Source organism: Pogoniulus pusillus, chromosome 1, assembly GCF_015220805.1.
Source record: "Pogoniulus pusillus isolate bPogPus1 chromosome 1, bPogPus1.pri, whole genome shotgun sequence".
NCBI classification, from domain to species: Eukaryota; Metazoa; Chordata; class Aves; order Piciformes; family Lybiidae; genus Pogoniulus; species Pogoniulus pusillus.
In genome coordinates, this window is record NC_087264.1 from 17,177,871 (window position 1) to 17,204,497 (window position 26,627).

At 44.0% G+C, this 26,627-nt stretch overlaps 1 protein-coding gene across 2 annotated transcripts in view; it reads left to right on the forward strand.

Moving 5' to 3' along the window:
• PRIMA1 (proline rich membrane anchor 1) overlaps positions 1-26,627 on the forward strand; it is a 59,400-nt gene that overhangs the window by 25,992 nt on the left and 6,781 nt on the right. The window contains exons 3-4 of one of the 2 annotated variants that reach the window (XM_064142454.1): positions 7,297-7,426; positions 26,372-26,467. In XM_064142454.1, the coding sequence (XP_063998524.1) occupies positions 7,297-7,426; positions 26,372-26,387 (146 nt within the window). In that variant the 3' untranslated portion in view covers positions 26,388-26,467. Of the gene's footprint in view, positions 1-7,296; positions 7,427-26,371; positions 26,468-26,627 lie in introns of those variants that run through there. The other variant, XM_064142445.1, reaches the window with a different exon arrangement.

The following is a 26,627-nucleotide window of genomic DNA, read 5'->3' on the forward strand; positions in this document are numbered from 1 at the left end:
AGAGCAGGAATAAAAGCAGGAGGAAAACCAATAATCACTTCTGATTTATCTTGAAACTGTGCTTCCTTTTAAGGCATGAAGTTGCTGTTGTAGAGAAATGGGGTGGGGTGGGGGGTGTTTACTGTCACCCTTCCATGTCATGTCAGTGCATACTCATCAGCTGTCTGGAACTGAACCTGTAAGTGGATTGACACACTCAGACCTCATTCAGAGACACTTCCCCTGGGATTGGGAGCATGGAGTACTTGGGAGCATGGATCACTGCCTCCCTTAGCTATTTTCCAGCTCAGCCCTAGCCCTGTGTTTGGTTTGGGTTTGTTTTTTTTCTGTTTTGTTTTCCATTGCTTTGCTTTGTTGGGCTGGCTGATGAGTGAGAGCTGGTGGGGAGGGATGCCTTGATCCACACTCCCTGCCTTAGCATTGCTTCTGAGGGCTGCACCGAGGCACCAACTCTGCCAAGCGTAACCCTCGTGATGAAGTAATTACTGTGTCCTGACAGACTTAGTGGCTGCATCCTGATGTCTCAGCATTCCCACACAAAAGAGCTACTAGCTTACAACCCACATCGCAGTGGAAAGTAATAACCCCAGTACAAATAAATGATGGGAGTACTAAATTCCCAAAATCTGAGCTCCATAAAGCACAGCCATGCTCACTACAGATAATCTGAGGCTATAGCCAAGGATTCCAAGTGTCGTTTCTCTATTCTGTCACAGGCAGCATAAGCTGCTGTGGGTCAATTTTCTAGCATCCACAAAGCAATTTTATGCTTAATCCAGAAGGTTAAACAGCTTCATCCCTGTTTTGTGGGGTTGGTAGCGCCAAGCAATTTTGAGAGCGACTCACTCTTAGGTTTCCTAAAAAGAAATCAGAGACTTCTTTGTAATTCTATGGAAACTTCCTTTCTGGTGACACAACCTCTATTTTTGTGCTTGGACACCGAGGGAAACCCTCTGTAGCTAAGATAATCTTCCTGGTATGCACATTTCTGGCTAGAAGCATGTGTGTGCAGATACCTGCTAACATTAGAACTAGAGCTATGTCTTTATGCTGAGCCTTCAAAACAAACTTAGAGGACACAAGTGTGTAAGTTTTTTGGTACTGAAATAGCTTGCAGGATGGCTTGACTTTGGAAGTGCTTTTCATGAGTTTGTTTTCAGTAAGTTGGATCCAGTCACCCCCTGTACATCTGAAAGGGATCTATTCATTTTATTCATTTAGTCCGGGCGCTGTTTGTAGTGGGAGAAGGTGCTGGCCCTCCAAGAGTAAACCTAACTGACAATCTATACTTCATAAACTGTAAGGACAAGGGGGAAAGGACATTGTGCTCATGTGGACTTTCCAGAGACAAAGGATTTTAGGAAGGGCAGTTCCTGCTTGACCAACCTGATCTCCTTTTATGATCAGGTTCCCTGCCTGGTGAATGTGCGGTAGGCTGTGGGTGTAGTCTGCCTGAACATCAGCAAAGCCTTTGACACTGTCTGCCGCAACAAGCTCCTGGCAAAGCTGGCAGCTCATAGCTTGGACAGATTCACTCTGATATGTGTCAAGAACTGGCTGGAGGGCCAGGCCCAGAGAGAGGTGGTGAATGATGCCACATTCAGTTGGCAGCTGTCACTAGTGGTGTTCCCCAAGGACCAGTGCTGGGCCCAGTCCTGTTGAATATCTTTATTGATGATCTGGATGAGGGGATTGAGTCCAGCATCAGTAAGTTTGCAGATGACACCAAGCTAGAAGCAGGTGTGGAGCTGTTGGAAGGTAGGAGAGCCCTGCAGAGGGACCTGGACAGGCTGGATGGGTGGGCAGAGGCCAATGGGATGAGATTTAACAAGGCCAAGTGCAGGGTTCTGCACTTTGGCCACAACAACCCCAAGCAGCTCTACAGGGTGGGGACAGAGTGGCTGGAGAGCAGCCAGGCAGAAAGGGACCTGGGGGAAACTGGTGGATAGCAGGCTGAAGATGAGCCAGCAGTGTGCCCAGGTGGCCAAGAGAGCCAATGGCATCCTGGCCTGTATCAGGAACAGTGTGGCAAATAGGACAAGGGAGGTTATTCTTCCCCTGTACTCAGCACTGGTCAGGCCACATCTTGAGTACTGTGTGCAGTTCTGGGCTCCTCAATTCAAGAGAGATGTTGAGGTGCTGGAAGGTGTCCCGAGAAGGGCGGCAAAGCTGGAACACAAATCCTATGAGGAGAGGCTGAAGGAGCTGAGGGTGTGCAGCCTGGAGAAGAGGAGGCTCAGGGGTGACCTCATTGCTGTCTATAACTCCATGAAGGGAGGCTGTAGCCAGGTGGGGTTGGTCTCTTCTCCCAGGCAACCAGCAACAGAACAAGAGGACACAGTCTCAAGTTGTGCCAGCGGAGGTCTAGGCTGGATGTTAGGAGGAAGTTCTTGCCAGAGAGAGTGATTGGCATTGGAATGGGCTGCCCAGGGAGGTGGTGGAGTCGCCGTCCCTGGAGGTGTTCAAGAAAAGACTGGCTGAGGCACTTAGTGCCATGGTCTAGTTGACTGGATAGGGCTGGGTGCTAGGTTGGACTGGATGATGTTGGAGGCCTCTTCCAATCTGGCTGATTCTATGATTTTGTAATTCTACAGTTTTGAGACATACCAGTTCTGGCTTTTAATTCAATTTACTTGTGCTACACAGTAAGTGTGGCTTTATATTTTTGTAATCCAAACATCATGTGGAATTAAGTGAGATGTCATACCAAGGTTTAAAGGTATCACACAAGCACTAACACATCTATTTACCAAACTCTTAATCTTCTCAGAAAGTGTCTAGTTAGTTTGACAAGGTATGTTTTCCTAAACCTATGCTGTTTAGCATCACTTTTTTATTTTAATATTTTATTAATTGAATGAGAACTTTATTTTGGCAGGATGTCTGTGAGGATGACAGACTGTGAGTGCTTAACTCACTCTGCTTATCTTCTTTAAAATGTCATCACTTTCCTACTGCTTTCCACCCAACCATGTGTTCTATGGGCAGAAAGACACTTCAGAGCTTAGGAGGAAAAGCACATTTTCCTTGAGTTGTTTGGCACTGTGTAAGTCATTTTCTCCATTCAGCTGATCTTGAGACCAGTGAAGAGCAGCCAGGAATTAGTCAAATCAGGGGGATATAATGCTCTGAACAGCTGAAGTCGCTCACATGAGACTGGGCATGAGTGTCAGAGTCAAAATCAGAGGCTATCCAGTCCTCAGCTCTTGGTAATCCTCTGGTGATGACAAAGGAACTCCCTGAGTCTAGCAATATCTTCCTCATATACATCACTGTGAATGACCACAGTATGTGGCTTGTTGTTCCTTTTACACACCAAGAAGAAGAGCACAACTTGATTCTGAATCCACACACCTTTTAGAGGTTTATAATGGATTTGAAAGAGGTGATAGAAAGAAGGAAGTGCCCATGAAAATTGTTTTCCTGAATTTTGTCAAAGCTTTTATGACATGAGTATATGATCAGGCATTGTCATTGGTTTAGGTAGGTGGTTTTGGTTAGAAATGCAATATCTTAGAGGAGAGTTTGGAACCATGTCTTTGCTCCTCCAGAGAGTGCCTGAGAAATGCTTTGCTATTCTGTGCAAAGTGGCACAGTCTCAAGAGGATGTCCTCACCCCAGGATAATTTGTTCTCATCAATGCCATGATGCATGTGGGCTCAACCCTGGCCAGGTGCAAGCTGTTTTTTCTCCACTGTAGGCAATGAGTGGGGCCTGGGACCCATGCACAGGACAGATAGCCTCCCCAGCCCTGGGCTTCCCCAAGGAGCAGAGCTGCCAACCCCAGACTGAGGGGTTCACCAAGAGCTCAGTATAGGACCCACCAAGAGGCACCTCTCTGATGATGTGGCACTTCCCCGGCATCTTGCTGGCTCTTTGGGAACTTCCTCCTCTCACATGACTTTCCCAACTGCACACAGAGGCATCCATGCAAAAAGGGCTTGGGCTCCCCATCATCAAAAGGGACACAGGCAGGAAGATGAAGGGGTTGAGAGAGGCCCTGTGGAGAAGGACTTTCGGTAGCATTGGTGCATGAGACATGAGGTGATGATGTACACTTGAAGTCCAGAAAGGCAACTGTGTTCTGGGCTGCATCAAAAGAAGCATGGCCAGTAGGTCAAGCAAGGTGATGACTCTGCTCTATTCTAGTGAGACCCCAGCTAGAGTACTGTGTTCAGCTCTGGAGTCCTCAGCACAAGAAAGACAGGGACCTGTTGAAGTGAATCCAGAGGATGACCACAAAAATTATGAGAGATGGAACACCTCTTCTATGAAGAGAGGCAGAGACAGTTAGGCTTTGATCAGCCTAGAGAAAAAAAGGTTCTGGGGAGACCTTATTGCAGCCTTTCAGTACTAAAAGGGAGTCTCCAGAAAAGATGAAGACAATCTTTTCACCAGGGCCTGTTGCAGGAGGACTAGCAGCAATGGTTTTAAGTCTAAAAGAAGGTAAATTTAGACTAGATATAAGGAAGAATTTTTTATGAGGAGGGTGGTGAAACCCTGGCACAGGTTGCCTAGAGAGGTGGTAGAAGCACATTCAAGGTCAGGTTGGACAGGGCTCTGAGCAACCTGATCTAGTTGAAGATGTCCTGGCTTATTGGAGGGGAGGTGGACTAGTTGAACTACAAAGGTCCTTTTCATAGAATCAACCAGGTTGGATGAGACCTCCAAAATCATCCAATCCAACCTATCCATCCAGTCCAACCTATCCAACCAAGATCATCCAGTCCAGCCCTATCCAATCAACTAGACCATGGCACTAAGTGCCTCATGCAGTCTTTTCTTGAACTCCATCACCTCCCAAAATATTCTATGATTCTGTGATTAAAAGCAGTTCTGTTCATCCTTGGAGGATAATTGTGAAGAAAAATGTATTAAGGACATAGAAATACCATGGTAATGAGGGCTATGTGAATGCATACTGAGAAAGGCAGAAAAGAGTGTGCAACTAGGAACTTTCTGGAAAAAGAGTGGACTTTTTAAAGGAAAATAAGATTATCTAGCACTGCAGTAATAACTAGAAATAGAAAATAGTTTTTAAAGCACTAGCCACTAAGAAACAGGCTTCAGTAGCTTCCAGTGTCATTTCCTGTGCTTCTTTCTGAGTGCTTAATCTGGAAAGTGGAGAAGGGAGCTGAGCTAGGTGGGTTAAAGATTGCCTCCACATCTGCAATTCTTCTTTTCCTGTCAGTAGCTACATAGAGGCTCTCAAGAGTTGTATTAATTATTAAATCCTACATATTTCTGTGATAAACTATCAAAGAGCACATGGTGCACTGGCATGGCACAAACCTTGCTTTATATCCTCTCTCTGCCATTTGTCAGCCTCGTTGTGCCAAGAAGCAGCTCGGTTTGCTCACTCTCTCATTTTGCTGTATGAGTAGTTGGGTTGATCTTGCCTTTGAGAAAGAACAGAGACTAAATAAAGGTAGCTGCACTTGCCTCATTTTTTATGATCTGATCAAGTCCTACACAGGACCTGCTGATTTTCTTTGATTTCACCACAACCTTTTGTGTTTGTCAGGACAATACAAGGAGGGTAGAGTCAGCCCTGAGACTGCCTGATTCTTCAAGCAAACATGTCATCTGTGAAATGCCTACTGTTCTGGAGTCTTAGAGGATAACACTATTGAGAACTTTCAGAGAATACTAAAAACATCAGCTCTGTCACAAGGCAACAGATAGTTTTGTCACCCACTGAAAACTGACTTCTGCAGTTGACACAGTAATAAAGTAGAAATTCAGTTGTTGAGTTAGTCTGGAAGTTGACACATTGTCAGAAGAGGAGCCATGAACTAGTCCTTTAAATTACTTAATCTTTGAGCTCTGTTTTTCTCCCCCACAAACCCAAAATGCATAAACATGCACATCCCACACCCCACAGTCAATATGTGTGCAATAAACTGAAGATGATATTTGCTGGACAAATATGATAGTGTGTGTCACCAAATGCTGAACTGCCTGTGACTTATCAAGATGTTTGCTTTATTATTTTGATGGCTTCTTGTAGTTCTTCACTTAGTCTTTTTGTAAGGTGCTCCTGTGGGTTTCTTGGTGTGAATGTTGCCAGTTCTTTCACAGATCGTGCAACTGGGGGGGGGAAAGTCTTTTCTCAGTAATTGTGTACTTCAGAGTTTAACCTAGTGAGCACTAACCTAAGGGTATATGTATGTCTTTTCCTAACCAAACACAGGAGGCACAGGAGATGTTGGATCACAATAAAGGATGCAAGTGTGATGCCATTTTAACTTGTGCGGCTATCAGTGATGTGTGAAGTTGAGAATATATTATACATCAGATCAAATCATTAAGACTCAAAAAAAGTCTTTTGCTGTGTGTGATTCTCTCCCATACTTAACCGAACATAGAGACTTAGACATCCACATTTACTAAACTTCATTTATGAAACGTCATTTACAGTGACCCAGATTCTCATGGAGTTTATGTGGTTGCACACATTGCATTAAGGGTCTCTTCCCCCTCTGCAGTGCACTGATACTGCTCATGGCATTGTTGCTCACTATCCTTCAGGAAATGTGTCCCCTCAAACCATGTGAACAGGAATATGGCCCTGAAGGAAAATACTTTAGCTAAATGCCACGAGTATTCCTTCTGATGCAAAAACATTACTTGTTTTGGGTGGTACTTAGCCATAAATTGGATGGGGGAGAAAAAGTAATAATAACTGCTTATAATTTCATGAGCTAAGGTTTTTAAATATTGGACTTAACAGTTCAAAGACAGTGCAGTAAGAAAGCAGCTTGTCAGCTATAGTCTTCTAAAAGCATTTATAAATACAATGAACTCCCATTCTTGTAAAGAGTCCCCCTTCCTTGCTCCAGTGATAGAAGCTGAAATCCTGATTAGTAGGCTCTGCTGTGGGGCCCTGAAAAACCTCCCCTAATTGGCCTTGAAAGTCTACCTTTATCAGCTGAGCAGCTCTCTCCAAAACTCTGCAGAAGCCAGCAAATGCAGAGGGAGAAGGAGTTTCCCACAAGTAGCAGAGCTGAGACTTTTGCTTTCGTGTTCAGCACTGGGTTGTGAACAACACTGACACAGGGGACTTGGTCATCTGGGCACCATGACAAGAAATAGATGTTATCAAACAGAGCAGCTGATTGAGCAAAAAATAGGTTCTAAAGGTGAAATAGCCTCTTTGCATTTATCTGTAAATAGCCTCTTTGCATTTATCTGTGGACCTGGCACGGTGCTATTGCATGGGCGACTGAAGCATGTCTGATTACATACACACTGTCCATTTGGGAGAACTCATCTATTTTTCTGCACTCTTTACAGCTCCCAAGTCTACCTTTTGTCCCACTGAAGAAACCTGGTGGCCAGGCCTGGTTATTATCATTGCAGTATGCTGTGCCACACTAGTGTTCCTCCTCGTAGTTGTCATCATTTGCTACAAAGCCATAAAAAGGTAAGATTCCAGATGCTTTTAATGTGCTTAGGGCAATGTAATTCCATAAAGGTTGAGCCAAGGCTTGCTTGACACATTGTTTTGTTTAAAAGGCATCCTAAAGGCAAAATGCATTCTGTAGCCAACGTGTGTTTTAATTGGGAAGTCACTTTTTTACACTGTACCCTACCTGTGTAAAGGTAGGTGCACATTCAGTGCACAGTCTGAGTGTGAGGAGGAGAAATAGGAGAGCACCATCATGTTCTGATTAGTAAGAACTTGTCCAAAATGAGATTGCTGTGAGTTGCTGGGGAATGGTGCTAGCTTTGGCTTGGCCAGCTGTAGAGACAGGAAACACTGGCCTATCCATTTCTGCTAGTGTTCAAAATTTGCATGTGGGATGTGAGAGTTTTGGCTCAGACCCATCGCTAATTGTAACATTTTGAATTGATGCAAGCTCTTTTAACTCAAACTGTATGGTAGTCTGTGTGATTTTTCATCCAGGGACCCCACTTGCCATTTTTTCTTGCTTCAATATCATCACCTCCAGAATCAAATTTGAACCTCGTTTCTTTTAATGTAAACCCATACATGAATCCAGAACTGTGTGTGGAAGCTGTTTAAGTTCACTGTCTTTGCAATAGATGTGCTTGCATAGGTCTCCAGCAGTTAGAAAGTATTGACTTGGGTTACCTTGAGAAGTAGGAATGGGAATTATTTCTCCACCTAAATAATATATCATATTTCTGATGGGAAAAGATAACGTTTGAACATTTCTGTATGAAGGTTCCAACTGCAAAACCAAAGCATTTATTTACAGAAGAAAGTACCTTGTGGCAATTATAGCCTGAATGGATAGAGTTTTCTTTCCTCCTCTTGTAGTCTCCATACAGCTCTGGCAACACCTCACTGTTCTGGCTTCATGATGTCACTCTTTTATCCCATGAGGGTCTGCAATTCTGTTAGCACAGCTGAGTGATACAGCCTGTGGGAGAGAATGCAGTATGGGACCCCTAATACTTGTGAGATAGTGTAGTGACATCTGAATTGCAGCTTGGATTAAATGATGTTTTTTTCAACATTGTGATTTTTGAGTCACGTTTGGGGGGGAGGGGAAGAAGGAAAAAAAAAATTAAACTCTTTCATTTTAGATGTTATGAGACTTGGCTAGGATATCCCAGTGGTAGACCACTGCACGTATTTTGTGGCTGCCTGAAAAATGTGTGCAAGGTTTGCAGGATAGTGCATCCAAGATCATCAAAAAGGGAGCATTCAAACAAGAAAACAGAAGTCTGTATTGAATTTCTTATTAAATTTACTTAAGTATCTTTGCTATTCTAGTTTAACTAAAATGAATGCTTATTAGTTTGTTGGAGTTGGAAAGCTTTCACTGTAGTGGCTGCACTTTTAAAGTTCAGCTGTGGAAGACTGAAACTAGAGCCCAGTTGAACTGGGACCACTGTACCTCTTACCTGTAATTCCTAATCTACCATTGGCTGCTTGTAGGGGATTGATCCAATTCCATGTGGAAAGCTGTATTCATTTCAAAACGAGCTATTGTATCAGTCTGCTTAGTGCCAAATAGTGAATTATTTCTGCCAAGGATGCAACATACACCTATAGGAGCATCTCCAGGGCAACTTGTGTCTACCAATGAATCACTCTTCAAATCTGCTGTGATGGGAGAAACAAAAAAGAAATGCAAGCAGACACATTTAGAGCTGCCTTGAAAGGTTTTGGGAGTTCACTTAACAGTCTTATACTTCATGTTGATGAACAATAATCCCAGTACTCAATGTGGACACCTGTTATTTGTAAATAGTGTGAATATCAACATACAAGGCAGATGCTTGAACAGACATTAGGCTCGGAGAAAAGTGACATTTCCTCTTAGATCTTCTTATTGTTGAAATTCATGCTGCTGGCAAAGACTAAGCTGAAAAGTGCTCAGATTTGAGATAGACAGCTATAACAGAAAATCCTATTAATTTTATTTTAACAGAGTAAATAGAGCAATTCTTTTCATCAATGAATCCTTCCTAAAACAGCTCTGCTAAAAGGATGTGCTAAAGTGCCTGGCAGCATTCCCTAGTAATTCAGATTCCTTGATCCACTGTAAAAGATACTTATTGATAAAATCTGGGAAATCAGATGCTTCACCACAGAGGCATCTCTGCCTTTGGCACAGCACATTATCACATGTTGTTGAGCTGAAGTGGCTTAACCCAGTGAGAGTGAGAAATCCTTCAGTCAATTTTTGGCTGGGAGGTGGAGGTGGTTAGAGACAGAGTAAGGGGATTAATCTGGGTGCTGCCAAAGTTAAAGAGTCTCTGCACTGTGTTGGCAGCCTCTGACTCTGTAACCGTGCTTTGCTCTGTCCTTTCTCACATCCCCATCTGACCACCTCTCCTCCTCTGTCCTCCTCCCTGGCCCTTGTTCTATGTATCTCCTGGGATTAGGACTTCTGTCATTGCAGCATCTCTGACAGATCTGTCTCCTACCTCCACTGAAGTGAAATAAGAGCAGTCATCTGCTTGCAGGGGATAGCAAGACTTAAATGTTATGGTAGGAAAGTGCAGGCAGAAATTTATTTGCACAGAGCTTGGATCTGTTGTATTAATGCCTCACTTTCACAAGAATCCAATTTGATGTAGAAAGAAAAAGAAAAATCCGATTGTGCCTAAGTTAAAATCCCATTTAGTGGTTTCAGAGGGCCAGATCCAATCAAACTCCCTCATGTCTGCTTTTCTATAGCAGGAAGAAAGGGAGTGACTGTCTCCAAGGTATCACAGTTCTACTGTAGTTTTGTTTCATCTGTCTAAAGCTGTTTCCTCTGAGGTACTTTATTTTCCCCTGTAAAAGCTAGAACTTCAGCATATCACCAAATTTAGGCATTAAGGCTTTCTGTGATAAAGTGCAACCCAGTAGATCAGTGCTTTTTATGTAAAATAACTATTAGAAGCATCCTGCAACCTTCACACCTGCATTTTTCCGGGAAATACTCCAGTTCTTCCAATACAGAATGGTCATAAGAAATGCCAAAGACCATTCCATTGGATGAATTTAACCTGTCTCATTAGGGAACTAATACCAAAAGGTGTCAGTCAACTTCAATAACTGGAAAACTACTAGATGCCTTAAACTCCTAGGAAGATACTGTAGCAGGTTAAAGTGCTATGAACAGATTAACTTGCCTGTTTACCCCCAGCACAGAAATGAAGGTTGAGATTAAAGACTCGGGGTTGAGATAAAAAGAGTTGAGATAAAAAGTTTCACTGAGCAAATCAGATAATAATAATAATACAACACACAACGACCTTAACTAATAATATAATGCACAGTTACCTTAGCCTATTTGCAGGAAATGAAGAGTGCAGCGTAAAGCAGACAAGCAGTAGCATAAAGCAGAGAAACAGGGAACTAGCCAGTTCCCATCCGTCTCACTGCCATTCCCACAGGAAAGAGCCAACACCCAAAATCTGCAAGGCAAAAGCAGCAACCACAACAGGAAGCCTCTCGTGTTGCAACCTGAACTTCAAGCGCCATAATACTTTGCTCCAGACAGCACTTCCATTGTGAAGGTGGCATGAGGCAGGATGGTCTTGAATAACAGCAGCAAATATTCAACTTAACCCATGACAGCTTTATATGAGATGATTCTTCAAAGGCTCTTTAAGCATCCTCTGAGTTTCCTATGTCTGATGCTGGTGTCTGCAGTGCTGAGCACTGCATGATGAGCGCAGAGTACGGATGTGTGCTGCTGCATGGAGCAAGCACCAGAGGCAACCACGCAACATGGTAACATGTTGTGCTGCAGCAAGTCACACACATGGTGACAGCACCCTCAGTTTGGTAGTGGAGGAACAACTTCTTTTCTCTGGTCTTGGTGACAAAGGGGTATTTCCTCTTCTTAAGAATATTTCTTTTCTCTTAAGAATCTTGCCCATGGCACTTTAATACAAAAAAAAGGATTGGTGCTTAGCACTGGCAGCAGCCACTTTTGTAGATTTCTAGGACAGGCCTAACCATTGGCTGTGCCCCAGACCCACTGTCAGCAGTGGGACTTGCCTGTTTGTTTTGTAAGGGAACTGATTTCACAACCAGTGATTTCTGTAACATGTAACAAGAGCAGGTGAATGACAGGTTCAACATTTGGAATACCTCTAGGTATTGCTTTACCACGTCTCAGTCTATAAACACCTGCCATTCTTTCTCCTTCCCTGAAAGACTTGTCACCAAGAAGTAAAAGCAGGATGTCAAAGGACAATTCAGAAATGTTAAGAGTTAGGGCTGGGCCAACCACTTGACAAATTACAGATACTCTCTATTAAGTACTCTCCCTTATTCCCAAAGGGAAAGACAAAGGGAATAAGGGGGAGACACTTATGAAATGAAAAAAATATAACTAAAAAAGCTTTAATGAAAACAATAATGGTAATTTAAAAATTAAATGTATATAAAAATATATGCAAACCCAATATTGAACCCAATCCCCTTGATGGCAGTTGCATCACTGTCACTACTGGTGCTATGGGCAGGCACTTAGGAACTGGCATCAGCAGCAGACAGAAATAAGATTCAGGAACTGGATTCTGGAACTGGATTCAGGAACTCCTGGATTGGGGTTGAAAGCAGAATGCACAGAGTCCTCCTCTGATGCCTGCTGTTGAAGAAGAGATCTTGACTCTCATAATCTCTCATCTTTATACCAAACACAACGTGTACAGGATTGGAATACCTTGTTAGTTTAGTATCACCTGCCAGGTCACAGGTGTGGCCCTTTACTATCTGCACCCACAATGTGGTACACAAAACTTGGCAGCTATCTTGGTCTTCGTAGGAGCAAGGACCTCTCTGCATACCTATGGTGATGGTTTGGGTGTTCCCCATCCTCCCACACTTTGTAAAATCACCCAGGCTAGACTCAGCAGCTCTGGAAATTGAATGAAGCTTTATATTTACAGCTTAGCTCAATATACAAGCAGATATTTACAATATATATACAGTTACATGCAGAAGTATACAAGTTAAAAAGTAGTGCCGAAACACAACAGCCCTCCCAGAAACCTGAGTCCCCAGGAGAGGCTCACAACCACCTTTCCACCTTCCTCCCACCTCCCTCTACCTTACCCTAGATCTTGCCTTATGTTTAAGGTAGTTTGGAGGGTCGGCTGGGGGGTTAGGAAGCAGATGGATTAGTCACACAGATGGCAGGTTAGGTTAGAGAGAGAGGGGGAGCCCACAAAACCCAGAGAGCGACTCTGTTATCTATATTTATGTTCTTGTTCTTATACATCTCAACAAGCCTATGAGTGAAGTAGACATCACCATTGTTTCCTTTTCACAGCCTGTAATCTAATTCTACTCACCAAAACATTCTAGATAGCTTCAAAATAGCACACCTGTCCTTAGTAGCAACTATTAACATCAAGCATTCATTTTTGTCTGCAAAAGTATGCTGTTCACCTCAGAAAATGCAGTTACTTTTAAGAGACTGAGCCGAAAAGTGCAATCACTGAGCAGAACTAGTTCTGTCCTAACTCAGACCAGGACAATAAATGAGCACAGGTTGTAGGAAGCTGGATTATATTAGTGTTACATGGTTTGTGGATTTGGGCAAGTGCACCATGAATGCTAGCAGCTCTAACAAACATTCATCTAGTGTAAATCAGCGTGGATCCAAGAACAGTCGGTGGTGTGCGCTTGAGTTTAATCAGCTCTGGAGCTGACTGTCTCTTAAGCTTTTCTTTTTTCTTTTAACATCTCCAAGCCCCTGACAGTAAGACTGGTGGGAAGCGGGAAGTAAACCCAGTAAAATGGATTAGTGAGAGTGGTTTGGTAAATAAGCAACTGAGAGGGAGGAGAGAGGACCTGCAGTATGTAATCCTATTTCTGCAGCTCACTGGTGTGTCAGTGTCTCTGAGGGAAATAAGATATTTACATAAAAGGGGAAAATAAATCCCTGACTCCCTGTATACAGTTAAGATACTGGAGCTCTCTCTCAAACCTTGAAGTGGAAAGCAAAGCTGAGCATCATGGTCTGTGTGCCAGCTGATAGGACAGCTATGCAGCTTGGCAGGAGATGTTTTGGATGTTTTTTCCAACATGTAGAAAACCTGTACTTAGTATCTCCAGAACATCCAGGTGGTCTGACACGGCTCTGAGTCACCAGTTGTGCCTAGGAATGTGACTTCTTGGCTCTGGTGGGTTTTAGGCAGGATTAATACCTCTGTTCTTAGGTGTACCACAGGGTTTGATGACAAAAATTCCTCTTGCTAAGTCGGCAGAGAAGGCAGGCTGGTGATAGCAAAGTTTTGCATGATTCACATTATACTCACTATTCTGACTTTGTTGTGTGTGTCCCATAGTCTAAGAAAAAGGCACCATAAATGCCTATACATGCACTTCCTTAAATAGACACCGAGTTCACCTTCAAATGATAATTACATGGAAGAAAACATTGTACTGGAACAAAATGACAGGTCATATTTAATCTGTCTTAAAATTCATTGCTCAGGTATTTTCTAGGGTACCAAGCTTTAGTGTATGATTTATGGACTCTCTTTACTGCAAGGTCTAGTTTCAGTAGTGGGAGCAACGTCCTGAAAGTTGGCTTTGTTGAACAAAATGAGACAGGTGCTTGTAAGGGGCTTTATAAGGAGGGCAAAAAGTGGGGGTGGGGGCTATGGTGACTGTATGCCATGATTCAGGGATGTATGTCCCACTAAGCAGGCATCGTTGGGGATTTTGGATGAGGGACTACTAGTTGGCACTAAGTGTGGGTTTTTTGGGTGCATCGAGATGAGGAACAACTGGCCTAGTTTTTTTAAATAGAATAGCAGAAGTGTTGCTACTACTTGTCAGCAGGTTCATTTGGCAGATCAAGGGCTGATGAGTAAAGTCGATAAAATAACCTCTCATTCCAACAGGTGGCTGAGCAAAGCCACATAGGCAGTGACATGCAGGAAAATGTGCTTTGCTGTTACCTCTGCAGTGTGTGTTGGTCAGATAAGCAGGAGGATCTACTCTTCAATGCTGTCAATCTGGGATTTTTATAAGCATTGCATGTTTGCATAAGTGTTACAGGGAAGAATTTTATCTGTCTCTTTTTAAGTTATATCAGTTGGCAGCCAGTCACTAGTGGAGTTCCCCGAGGATCAGTGCTGGGGCCAGTCATGTTCAGTATCTTTATTGATGATCTGGATGAGGGGATTGAGTCCAGCATCAGTAAGTTTGCAGATGACACCAAGCTAGAAGCAGGTGTTGATCTGTTGGAAGGTAGCAGAGCACTGCAGAGGGACCTAGACAGGCTGGATGGGTGGGCAGAGGCCAATGGGATGAGATTTAACAAGGCCAAGTGCAGGGTTCTGCACTTTGGCACAACAACCCCAAGCAGTGCTACAGGCTGGGGCCAGAGTGGCTGGAGAGCAGCCAGGAGGAAAGGGACCTAGGGGTACTGGTGGATAGTAGGCTGAAGATGAGCCATCAGTGTGCCCAGGTGGCCTGGATCAGGAACAGTGTGGCCAGTAGGACAAGGGAGGTTATTCTTCCTCTGTGCTCAGCACTGGTCAGGCCACACCTTGAGTACTGTGTCCAGTTCTGGGCCCCTCAATTCAAGAGAGATGTTGAGGTGCTGGAAGGTGTCCAGAGAAGGGTGATGAAGCTGGTGAGGGGCCTGGAACACAGATCCTATAAGGAGAGGCTGAGGGAGCTGGGGGTGTTTAGTCTGGAGAAGAGGAGGCTCAGGGGTGACCTTATTGCTGTCTACAACTACCTGAAGGGAGGCTGCAGCCAGGTGAGGGGTGGCCTCTTCTCCCAGGCAACCAGCAACAGAACAAGGGGACACAGTCTCGGGTTGTGCCGGGGGAGGTCTAGGCTGGATGTTAGGAGGAAGTTGTTGCCAGAGAGAGTGATTGGCATTGGAATGGGCTGCCCAGGGAGGTGGTGGAGGCACCGTCCCTGGAGGTGTTCAGGAAAAGCCTGGATGAGGCACTTAGTGCCATGGTCTGGTTGACTGGCTAGGGCTGGGTGCTAGGTTGGACTGGATGATCTTGGTGGTCTCTTCCAACTTGGATGATTCAATGATTCAATGGTTCTATCAAAGCCACAATCTTTTAGGAAGAAAGTTTGCACTCAGAAGTGGATGCAGTGCCCCACTGTTTTTCTTAACTGAGTAAACGTGACCAGAAACAAACTTCCATTGCAAATGAAATGAGCAAAAATCGTTGAACAGATTCAAGTCTTGCACTGTTACCATGGCCTCAGAGCAAATCTGCACTAGCCATGGGTGGATTTTATAGGACTATGCCAAAGTATTAATGCTGCTATTGGTCTGATTGTATCAGCTGAACTACTTCTAACTTATTCTGGCCCAGTTAGAGGATAAAAGTGGATACTAGAGCTTGGAAACATATAGGAGAGCTACCAGGTTTATCCTGAGATTCTTATTACTTTTTTTTCCCTGAAGCCATAGCTTCTGAAGAGATCATAGTAAGTGAGAGAACAAAGCTCAACTATTAGTCTAAAAACTGACTTTAAACTCAAGGCTCTTCAATATTCAAAACTGTACAGGGCAAAGAAATAAGATTTATCAGAAATTCCTTTTATATTTAAGTCAATCACAATTTACAGGCTGACACAAGGGCAATTGTTTGCTGACCCTCCTGGTGAAAAGCCACAGCTGTGGCTGAGATGTACTGAGCAGAGTGTGCAGGGATATTTGAAGAAAGTTCTTAGCTCGATTATCTGGGATATCTGAGCTGATTATCTGGGATATCTGATCTTAGGACTGTGGTTGTCACATCCTGTAAGAACCCAGCAGCAGAACCCTGAGGTGCCTGGGACAATTTTTTGTATGACTCAGAGAAAATTTGACCTGTGGTAGTAGGCTGGGGATATAGATTCATTACTCCAGCTTTGTATCACTCAGGAATTCCCTCCACACAACCAGGATCCCATAGGAACTCACTGGGTGCTTTTATTGCACCCTTTTGCTTTCCATGAAGGATTTGCAGCACATCTGGAGTGAAAGCAGCAAAGCCTGATTTCTCCAGTTGCTGAACAACTGCAGCTCCCAGTGGGTTCAGCAGACACTGTGGATTTGCAGAAGGGACATTGTAGCCAGGTGGGGGGTGGCCTCTTCTGCCAGGCAACCAGCAGTAGAACAAGGGGACACAGTCCCAAGTTGTGCCAGGGAAAGTATAGGCTGGATGTTAGGAGGAAGTTCTTCACAGAGAGAGTGATTGGCATTGGAATGGGCTGCCCAGGGAGGTGGTGGAGGCACCGTTCCTGGAGGTGTTCAAGAAAAGCCTGGATGAGGCACTTAGTGCCATGGTCTGGTTGACTGGATAGGGCTGGGGAATAGGTTGGACTGGATGATCTTGGAGGTCTCTTCCAACCTGGTTGATTCTATGATTCTAAGGTCTGAAAGCCCAGAAGTTAGAATGAGAAAGCTGAAAAATTATGGAGGTGCCCCAGCAGTTCCCACGCATGCCCCAGCCAGGCTCTGCCCCATCTGGTTACAAGAAATTAGACCCAACCGTGAAGCAGCCAAGCAACAGTCCCCTCCCCATCGCATGCATCCAGCCACCTTCACGATGATCAGGACTGTTCAGCACACCTCACCACCCTGTGAGCATGCTCCATTTGCCCTCTAGTCTCTGCAGTTTCCTCTTTTCTGCAGAGCTGTGTTTCCTTGCACTGCCCCTGCATCGCCCCAGGTTTGCCCATGCAGAACATAGCCTCTTGCTCCCTGAGTTTTCAGCACACTTCTGGCCAGCAGCCTCGACTTGCTACCACCCTTGGCCTCTGCAGCTTCTGCTGATTCTGGTCTTGATGCCTGAGTCTAACCTGAACTTCTGTGCAGGAAAGGCAGAGCTCAGGGAACGAATGGCAGGAGCTGCAGTCAGGCACACTTGCTCCTCTTCAGAGAATCTCAGCCAGAGGTAACGAGGCATCTGACCATGGCAGTGTTATTTCCCACTGTAACTTATGCGCCTTAGTTTCACTAATTAGTCACAACTTGATGTGCAGAGATCTCTTTCTCCCTGCCTTATGTAAGAAAAGGTGCTGATAAGGGAAGGCTCAGAGGCTTCGGGAGTACCCTCTGCTCTAAAGGGAGACTGCATCACACACTCCCACGTTGCTGTGCTGTTTGCTGTTGTGCAGACACACTGTCTGGAGGGAAAGGGTACAGACAGGGTTCCCCTTTGCAGAGCTGCGTCTTACCCTGGAGTTTATAACTCATTACCCCAATATGTCATACTTTTGAATTACTCTTCCAGACTAGGAAGTTTTATAGGTAACCTGGGTGGTATTACCTGCATTGTTTGGAAGGACTGTGTATACTGGATTACTTTCAGTTTGGGACACTTGATGGAGGTCTCCTTCATCAAGCTGTAGAGCCACTTTGCTCCTTGTAGGGGTGTGATTAGTGAGGGGTGTCTGGTGAATCAGAAAAGGCTGGTTTTTCCCTAGAGATCTTTGAGTACTCCTGTCTTAGCCAGATCAGCTGATAGTCAGCAAGTGGTCAGCTGATAAATAAGATTTACAAAAGAAAGTAAGCATACAGTTTTTAACATCTTCAGACCTTTTCTGTCTTCATGTGAGAAGGGAAGAATATCTGTGCAAGTGCACACTGCTAGGACCCTTATGCAAAAGGAGGAAGTCATGTTGCAGCAATGGGCTCTGCCCTAACCCCAAGATACCATCTCCTGTGAAGAGTTCCTTCTTTTCTGGCCGTTCACATGAGCTTTTTCAAGCCTGCAATATATGGCTAATTCAGCTCTCCCTCAGACATTTTTAGCTGACCAGTTTCTAGAGTACATTTAAACAAGCCCTGCAGGCGTGTGGGCGATTGCTGTTTTGGAGTGTTTCATGTTCCCCTGTGACAGTCAAATCCCCCTTGCTGTGCACAGATTGAAGATCTGGCCTTTGCTGAGTGCTTCTCTCAGGGAAACAAAACAATCCATATGGAGACACTCTGCAGCCATTCATCAGCACTTGGAGGTTCCCGACCTGGTGGGCAGATCTCTTTCTGCAGAGGTGCATATATCTCAGCCTGCTGAAGCTGTTCTGGGTATATCAGGAGAGGATCTGGCCCGTTCAGATTGCAAGTAATTGCAGTAGATTGCTGAGCCACACGTGAAATTCGAGAAGTGGAGTTTAGACTTCGTTTATTTTCAGCAGTGCAAAGTCAAAGTAATTCCACAGTCTTTGTCGGGCTTGAGGAGGGTTTGTCCTGATTTACAGAGGAAGATCTGTCCCTGGAAGACTAAGGTGATGCAACCATGTTTCCTACTCAGTCTTCAATTAAGCTGACTTCAGAATTACGCTCCTACGCAAAACTGAGCTCAAGGAAGAGTAGCAGCTTTAGTATTAGGATGCTGGATTATGAACTGACATAAGGGATTAAAGTACTTTCAGTGACCCCTCATATTACAGCCCATTCTTTACATTCCCTTTAATGATCTTTAAAAGGTTTTATTGACTGGGGGGATATTACAATGGATGTTATCCGTCAGGTGTTCTCAATGTGATGTCAATATGCTGTGATGACAAAAGGAATACCTGAATAGGTCTAATGTTAAAACAAAAATGAGCTCTTGTTGCCAATATTCCAACCTGGCAAAAAGCCACTACATGAAAACAACAACAACAACAACAAAGACATTAAATGCATGGAATGAAGGCACCTTGCTTTGAACACAGCCAAAACGTATCTGGAGGATGGCCATTGCCATGCCTTGCAGTGTCCCATTGTCCCTTTGGGGATGACCTGGGCACATTCTTGCTTCTCAAAGGCCTGCCTTGTCACAGAGCAGTGTAGGCAGCTCAGGTACACCCATGGAGCTCAGTTCAAGGCGCATCATTCTCCGCCAAGCAATGCAGAAACAGCCTGGGATTGTCGATGTGTGCAGCACCCAGATAACTGGGATTGTATGTATCTCTATTTCATGGGCATGATCTGTCCTAACAAGTCAGTAACTTACAGAGTAGCTAGCTCGAATATCTGTCCTAATTTCTTATAGAAGACAGTAAACAAGCTTGAATAGTCTCATCTAACAAAAAAGAAACAGGGGATGGGATTGGTTGCAGGGAACGCTAGGAAAGAAAAGGGTATTTGAAAGGAAGGAATGAGGGAAAGCTACAGATAAATTTGGGCTGGAGATGCAAAACTGCTTTTTTTTTTTGAATCTCAGAAGAATAATGGTTTGAACTGGGACTGCTGGAGGAGGGAGCAGGGAGAGGGGGAAAACTGCACGGCTTCAAGAAAGAGGCTGATGTTTATGAGAAGGATCAAATGCCACAGTGCTCACAATATCAGGGACAGACAGGGTGACCCAAGGGTCTTGTTCCAGTTCCATGTTACTAAGATGTCTAGGCTGCCACTCCAAAGTATCAAAGAAGGAGTACTGACTGCTGCAGGGAACTGAAATAACCAATGTAACAGGAAAAAAAATCACTGAACTTCAGGTGCAGCCTCTGCTTCTCTCTGGATTCTCAGTGATCAAGACAATACCTATGGTCAGAGCTGGACACAAAGTGAGCTGTTCTGCTGTGGCACCCAGGTCTGAGTGATGGCTGAGAACAGGCAACACCTGATACTGAAGGCAGCACATTCTCCTGTTCTCTCTTTTTCCCAATTTCATGCAGATCAGGAGGAAGAGTGCAGCGTTCCCCAGAGGCCTTCTCTAAACATTCTCCAGACTAGTGCAGTCTGGATGCATTACTGCAGTAGTGGCACTGTGCTAGTGTCTCACTAAAATCATAGTCATGAAGCTTGTGTAACACTGCACAGAAGTTTAAGGCTGCATGCTCTCTATGAATGCATGTTCAAGTCTGATCCTTCATTTCTGCATATATTTGTGACAGCTGCTTGTGACCCACAACAAAACTGAAACACAGATGTTTTCATGGGTACTGGCATGAAGGCAACGAGCACTTCTCTGCTTATGTCTGCCACTCAGTAGTACAAAAACACCAGTGGAAGCCCAAACTGACATCTTTCTTTTAGTCCTTTAAAATTCATCACTTTTGGAACACAGTGAACAACACCTACCACTATTCAATACTTTCTATCTTCAGTGAGCTTAGCAAACATTAATTAGGAAATCTGAAAAAAAAAAAAAACATGCTTTTCAAGTGCCCAGCTGTACCAATCCAGTTTTTTTTAAAGATAGACAATACATCTAAAACATACACCTTGAACAAAACTTGACAACTACCTAACTGATTCTACTCAGCTACACTGAGGCCAGAAAAAAGACATTTGAAAAAGATTAGTTCTCTGGACTCCCACTTTAAAGTTGTCCTTATAAAAAGATATCTTATATTTCAGGGGGAAGCAGAGAAGGTAAAAGGTGCAGGAACCCCCCACCATGTCTGCAGACTGGTGCTGTGCTCTAGGTCAGAGTGGGCATCAGTACCACAAAAACATGGGGTTGCAATAATAAAGGCAGAGAGAGAGGATGAGCGAGGGCTGCTCTTCACTGCTCTCTTGCTGTCTCTGACAGGTACTGTGTCTCTCACCAGCTAAGCCACTTTTCCATCCCCAAAACAAAGTTGATCATCTGTGCTACTTTGTGCCCAGATCTTTTTCTCAATGTAGATAACTACCTTGCTATTTGATTCTTGCAAATATAGGCAGCAGTTTGAATGATCACTTGATCCATGCAGCAGAACAAAGCTACTGCCATTTCACTGAAGTATTTAAATAGAATGTCACAAAATCATTTAAATAATAATGATTAATTTCTATGCAGATGAACTACAGCTCTCTGCAGATTTTCTGTGATAGAAATATCTTTAATAGAAGACACTTTGCAACATGAATAAATGCAAGGAGCTGAAAAAGTTAGAACTTGTGAGACTAACATAGAATCATAGAATCAACCAGGTTGGAAGAGACCTCCAAGGTCATCCAGTCCAACCTATCACCCAGCCCTATCCAGTCAACTAGACCATGGCACTAAGTGCCTCATCCAGTCTTTTCTTGAACACCCCCAAGGATGGTGCCTCCACCACCTCCCTGGGCAGCCAGTTTTTCAACTATTGAGATCACTTTGGATTTGAAGTAACCTGTCTCTTCCGCCAACTACAGTAAGACCATTGATTTACAAGAGCTGCTTCTGACTTCCCTCACTCAAAGAGAAGAGTCTGCAGAGCCAGATCCTGCTCTTTTCATGAGAAATGCAAGCCCACTGTAAGTGGATGATATAGGCTGGTCCCAGCCTTCCTGGGCTCTAGGCATACAAATAGGGTGGGTCCATACAGAGGCAGGGCAAATCCTGCACACCATGATGTCTACACAAATATTTGGGTTTCTGCAGTAAGATTTAGACAGTTGGAACAGAAAGCAATTTCTGAGGAAGGATTTGAGTTCAGCTGATCTCCACACTGGTTTCCTAGAGCTCAGAGCAATTGCACTAAAGAACCAGGAGCCTGCAGTTCCTCTTCTTTGGGAGTATTAACATTTTTCTAAGTTTTCATGCTACTGTCTCAAAAAGCAGACACCAAAATAGGCACCATTTCTCCACCTGGGAACTCTTTGTGTGGCCTTTCTTCAAAGGCCATAATGAGGAATGACCCTATTTTCTGACTCTTGCCTTGCACATACCTGAGATCAGACCCTTTAGATCAGAACCCCTTTTAGTACTTCACTCCATCACCTGGCATTAGCTTGGTGTGATGTTTTGGGTGTTACCTGTTCCCCCCCTCACTTAAGAAAAATCACTCAGACTCAGCCAGTTGAAATTGAATGAAGCTTTATACTTGCAGCTTAGCACAATATACAAGCAGGTATTTACAATATTTACAGCTATATACAGAAGTATACCAGGTAAAAAGTAATACAGAAACACAACAGCCCTCCCAGAAACCTGAGTCCCCAGGAGGAGCTCCCAACCACCCTTCCACCTTCCTCCCACCCCTCTACCTTACCCTAGACTTTGCCTTATGCTCAAGGTAGTTTGGAGGGTCAGACAGGGGTGTTAGGAAGCAGAAGGAGTAGTGACACAGACAGCAGGTTAGGTTAGAGAGAAGCGCAGCCCAGAAAGCCCAGAGAGCAACTCCCTTAGCTATATTTGTGGTCTTGGTTTTATACATCTCAAGCCTATGAGTGAAGTAGACATCACCATTGTTTCCTTTTCACATCCTATAATCTAATTCTTCTCACCAAGATAGCCCATCTAGGCTCAAACTAGCAGACTGTAGTAGTGGATGCTGTGATGCCCATCTGCAGGAATGCTCTCTGGCACGGCTATGTAGGGAACAACTCTCTAACGAATCAGGAGCATCATTCTCCAGCATAGCCATACCAGAGGGAGTGGCCACATGCCTGCTGACAGAAAGGATACCAGAGTCAGAGTAAGGTAAAAGTGACAGAGCAGGACCACCCCAGCAGATCTTCTTGCAATGCAGCTCTTCCCATGCTGACCTACTGTGCATCTTGCCTTCACAGCAAAGCTCTTCAGAGCATGAAGCTTTGTGCTGCTTAGCAACCCCAGAGTATGCATACGTAGCAGTAAGTATAGAGGATACAGAGAAGCAAGGATAGAGGTAAATAGAAATCAGACCATGCAGCACAAAAATGATGGCAGCACAGCTGCCAGAGGCTCAACGGTGGCTGCAAGTAATTGATGTGTGCCTTTTAGTTGCTGGACTATCTGACTTAACAGACTGGAGATGTAAACACAGAGAATATGTGAAAAGGCTTTGAGCAACTGAGAGCATGGAGACTGAGAGTATTGAACACTGGTCCTCAACAAACACTGAGTGGTAGTGAGTGCATTAATGAAAGTTGTCCAGATGGAGCTGCTTATTATTATAACTGAAGTATTTGCTTTGTACATGGGATGTAGTTGAGCCAGTAACCTCTTCCTACAAGTAATGAATAGTATTCTGCTTGTTTTCTGGACAGATAGATGCTCCACATGTGGCTTTGGTCTGACTTAACATAGAAAAACTAAGATTTCAGAGATTTGTTTTTTATCATTAATGTTTCTCCTTTGATTTCTGTCTTTACATTGTCAACTAAGAAATATCCTGCCTGAATTTTTCTGGTGACTTCCTTTCCATGACTCTAAAAACTATCTCCAGAAAAATGTCCTTTAACATGAGCCCAGTATGTCTGAGCATCAGTACCAGGCTGGCCATCCCTGATTGGTCATTAGGCCACCAGGTCGGTCACTGTGGGCAGCTGCAGTGGCTGTATCCCAGAAAGCAATTGCTGTCAATGCACCGAGCCCCTCTAGCAAGAGTCTAGCAGTCTTAGAAAGCAAGTCTGATTCTGCTACCAGTTGCTGTTGTGGAAACTGATTCACCCCTGATGGCTGATGGCCAGCATGAATCAAATGGCCTTTTGTTGAACAACCTAAGTACTGAGATGTAAAGAGCCCTCATTCACCTTCTTTTTGTTCTTACAAACGTTCAGGCTATTTGGAGACATGGCCTAGTAATTGAATAACGTTAGAAAATTCATTCCTCTGTTCTGATCCTGTATCTGCTAAATAAGAATGTTTTTGAAGTGTGACTGTGGCCCATACATCATCTTGTCTGGGCTTCTAGCAGTGAAGTCTAGCCAAGAGCTATAAACATAGCTGCCACAGGTACTGCTAGCATCCTAGCTCAGGAGGTGAAGCTGAGTAAACATATATTTGCCAGGTGTTGACCCTGTTTCTTGGAGAACGTTTTAACCCAGGAAGATTGCTTGCTGCAGTTGGAGCTCTACTGGTATATAGATAGTTGTGAACTGGGGGCACGTCAGGATAGACCAATCCCATTAAGCAAATGAGTGTGTCATTCGAGACCAAATTTTACTGAAAATCATTAATTTTTATGTGTTGATAGCTAATGAAATATTCATCAGTATGGAGAAGAGCTTTGAAGCTCAGTTGCACATATAAACGATGCATCTTCAGCTCTCTGATTTGCCTCTTCCGTTCTGTCACTGTGCCCCAGGGATCGGCAGCTGCACACATGACCCAGTACAGGCCATTGCCAGCGCAGGCAGGCCACAGTGATGCTCACCAGTAAAGCTCAGCAGCTGCTCATCTTTCCCCACAGCACAGACCTGGGCTTTATGTGGAGCTGCCCACAGAGCTCGGTAGTAGCTTTGTTGATGGTAGGAGGCAGCTTGAGGTGCAATTGCTTTGAGAGGAGAAACAAGTTGCTTATGTGTTATTAAAAGTGCCCTCATGTGAGGAACTGAAAACACAAAAGAATTTTTGCCGCAGGTACCTTGTACACTGGCACAGGTAGAGGTGTGCAAAGGCAGTAGAGAGATGCCTCATGGCTTTCGTTGCCAGTAAAACACCAGTCGATAATGATATTCAGACAATGTAATGTAAAAAAAATTAGGTGCATCTTAAATAAGTTTTACAGTGTTATGTCACTGCCCACAAAACAGCAGAGCTGCACTGTGACCTTGTCATCACTGGGCATCTCTTCCAACACTACACTGCAGAGGCTAAATGGCCTTTCCTCTTCTAATTGTGTTTTAAAAGAAGAATGACACTATTCCTGTTTTGTAAGAAAAGGCATTTCTCTCTGAGGATAATCCAGGACAGCAAATCCCAAGTGGAGACAGCTGTCTCCTGGCAGTGCTGAGTCAGGCATGGGAGTCCCAGACGGAGGTGGATTTAAAATCCTTTCAATTCTCTGGTACCAGCCCAGTCACCCCCTCCTATTTGGATGTGTTTCCCTGGGGCCTGACAGTCACAGCTGCTGGCCATGGTGCACTGGCATTCCATAGAGACATTGCCATGGAGGTAGGCAGTAGGAAGCAGGTCTGCAACCGTCAGGCTTGTCTTATGAAATCAGGTTTTATTTACAACTCACCCCTTCCAAGCACAGAGCACTATGAAAAATAGGAGCCTGTGGATAACGTGCCTTTTAAATGCTGTTGTGCTTTACTCTTCTGAACGGGACTTATATTTCCGTTTCTAAGGGATCTTGAATAGCTTCCATAAGGCCTGATTAAATGAATAATTTTCTCAGATTTTGCTTGCTTTTGTCTGAAAAGTCATATATAGAGATTTTTCTTAAGTGTATATGTGATGGTTTGGGGGTTACCCCGCCCCCCCACACTTTTGAATTTGCCCCAGCTAACTCAGACGGACCCTGGGAATATAGATGAAGCAATTTATTTACAGCTAGCAGAATTTACAAGCAGCTATTTACAATATATACAGTTATATACAGTTATATACAAAAATATACAAAGGATAAACAATACAAAAAAGCACAACTCCCCTCCCAGAAACCTAGGTCCCCAGGAGGGGCTCTCAAACCACCCCAACACCTCCCCCCGGCCCTCTCAACCTTACCCCAGTTCTCAGGAAGAAGAGAGGTGCGGCCAAGAGGTTAGGGAGCAGGGTTAGTAGGAGCAGGGTTAATGAGATGTGACCAGGTCTAAGGCCAAAGCAAGAGTGAAAACAAAATGGAGAAAAAGTCTTTCTTCTTCCCAGAGCTCTCAGTGTGACTGTGAGAGAAGTAGACACAATTGTTTTTCATTTCACTGCCCGTTATCTAGTTCTGTTACCAAAACATTCCAGCTTGCTTCAAACTAGCACAGTATACAAGTAAGAGAAGAGGTAGGACTCTACCATGCAGCTGTCTTGCAGACAGTAGACCTATGCCAAAATTGCTTGCATAGTCAAAGGTGGCAGAGCAGGTTTTCTCAAATATACCAGCTGTTTTTTCTGACTAGACATGATAAAGGCCCAAAAACTGTGTTTCCTCTAGGATATTTTCTAAAGACAGAACATACAAATAACATCTGAATATGCATCATTACATTAATCTTTACACAAGCCTCTGCAGAGAACTGGTACAAGCCAATCTGACAAGCTAATACAGGTTTCTTTGATAATAAGATTTATACTAAAATGAGAACTCCTTTTGAAATTTAAACTTGATGTATGAAATACACTATTAAATGGTTGTTTGATGATTTCTTGATTTTAGGACTCGTGCAGATTAATGCATGCATGGTGGAGAGATCATTATGGACTCTGACACATCGTTTCAGGGGCGCACTAAGCCGTACAAAGTTGCATGTCTCATTCACAGATGTTTGGCATGAAGAGCATGCCAGTTTGTTTGCTAAACATCAAAGCACAATGGGTAGCGGGTCGTACTGTAAAGCAATGCAAACTATTTAGCAGACAGCCCATTTCGCCTGACACCAAGTGAGTATGTCACAGATATGAGCAGTTCCCTA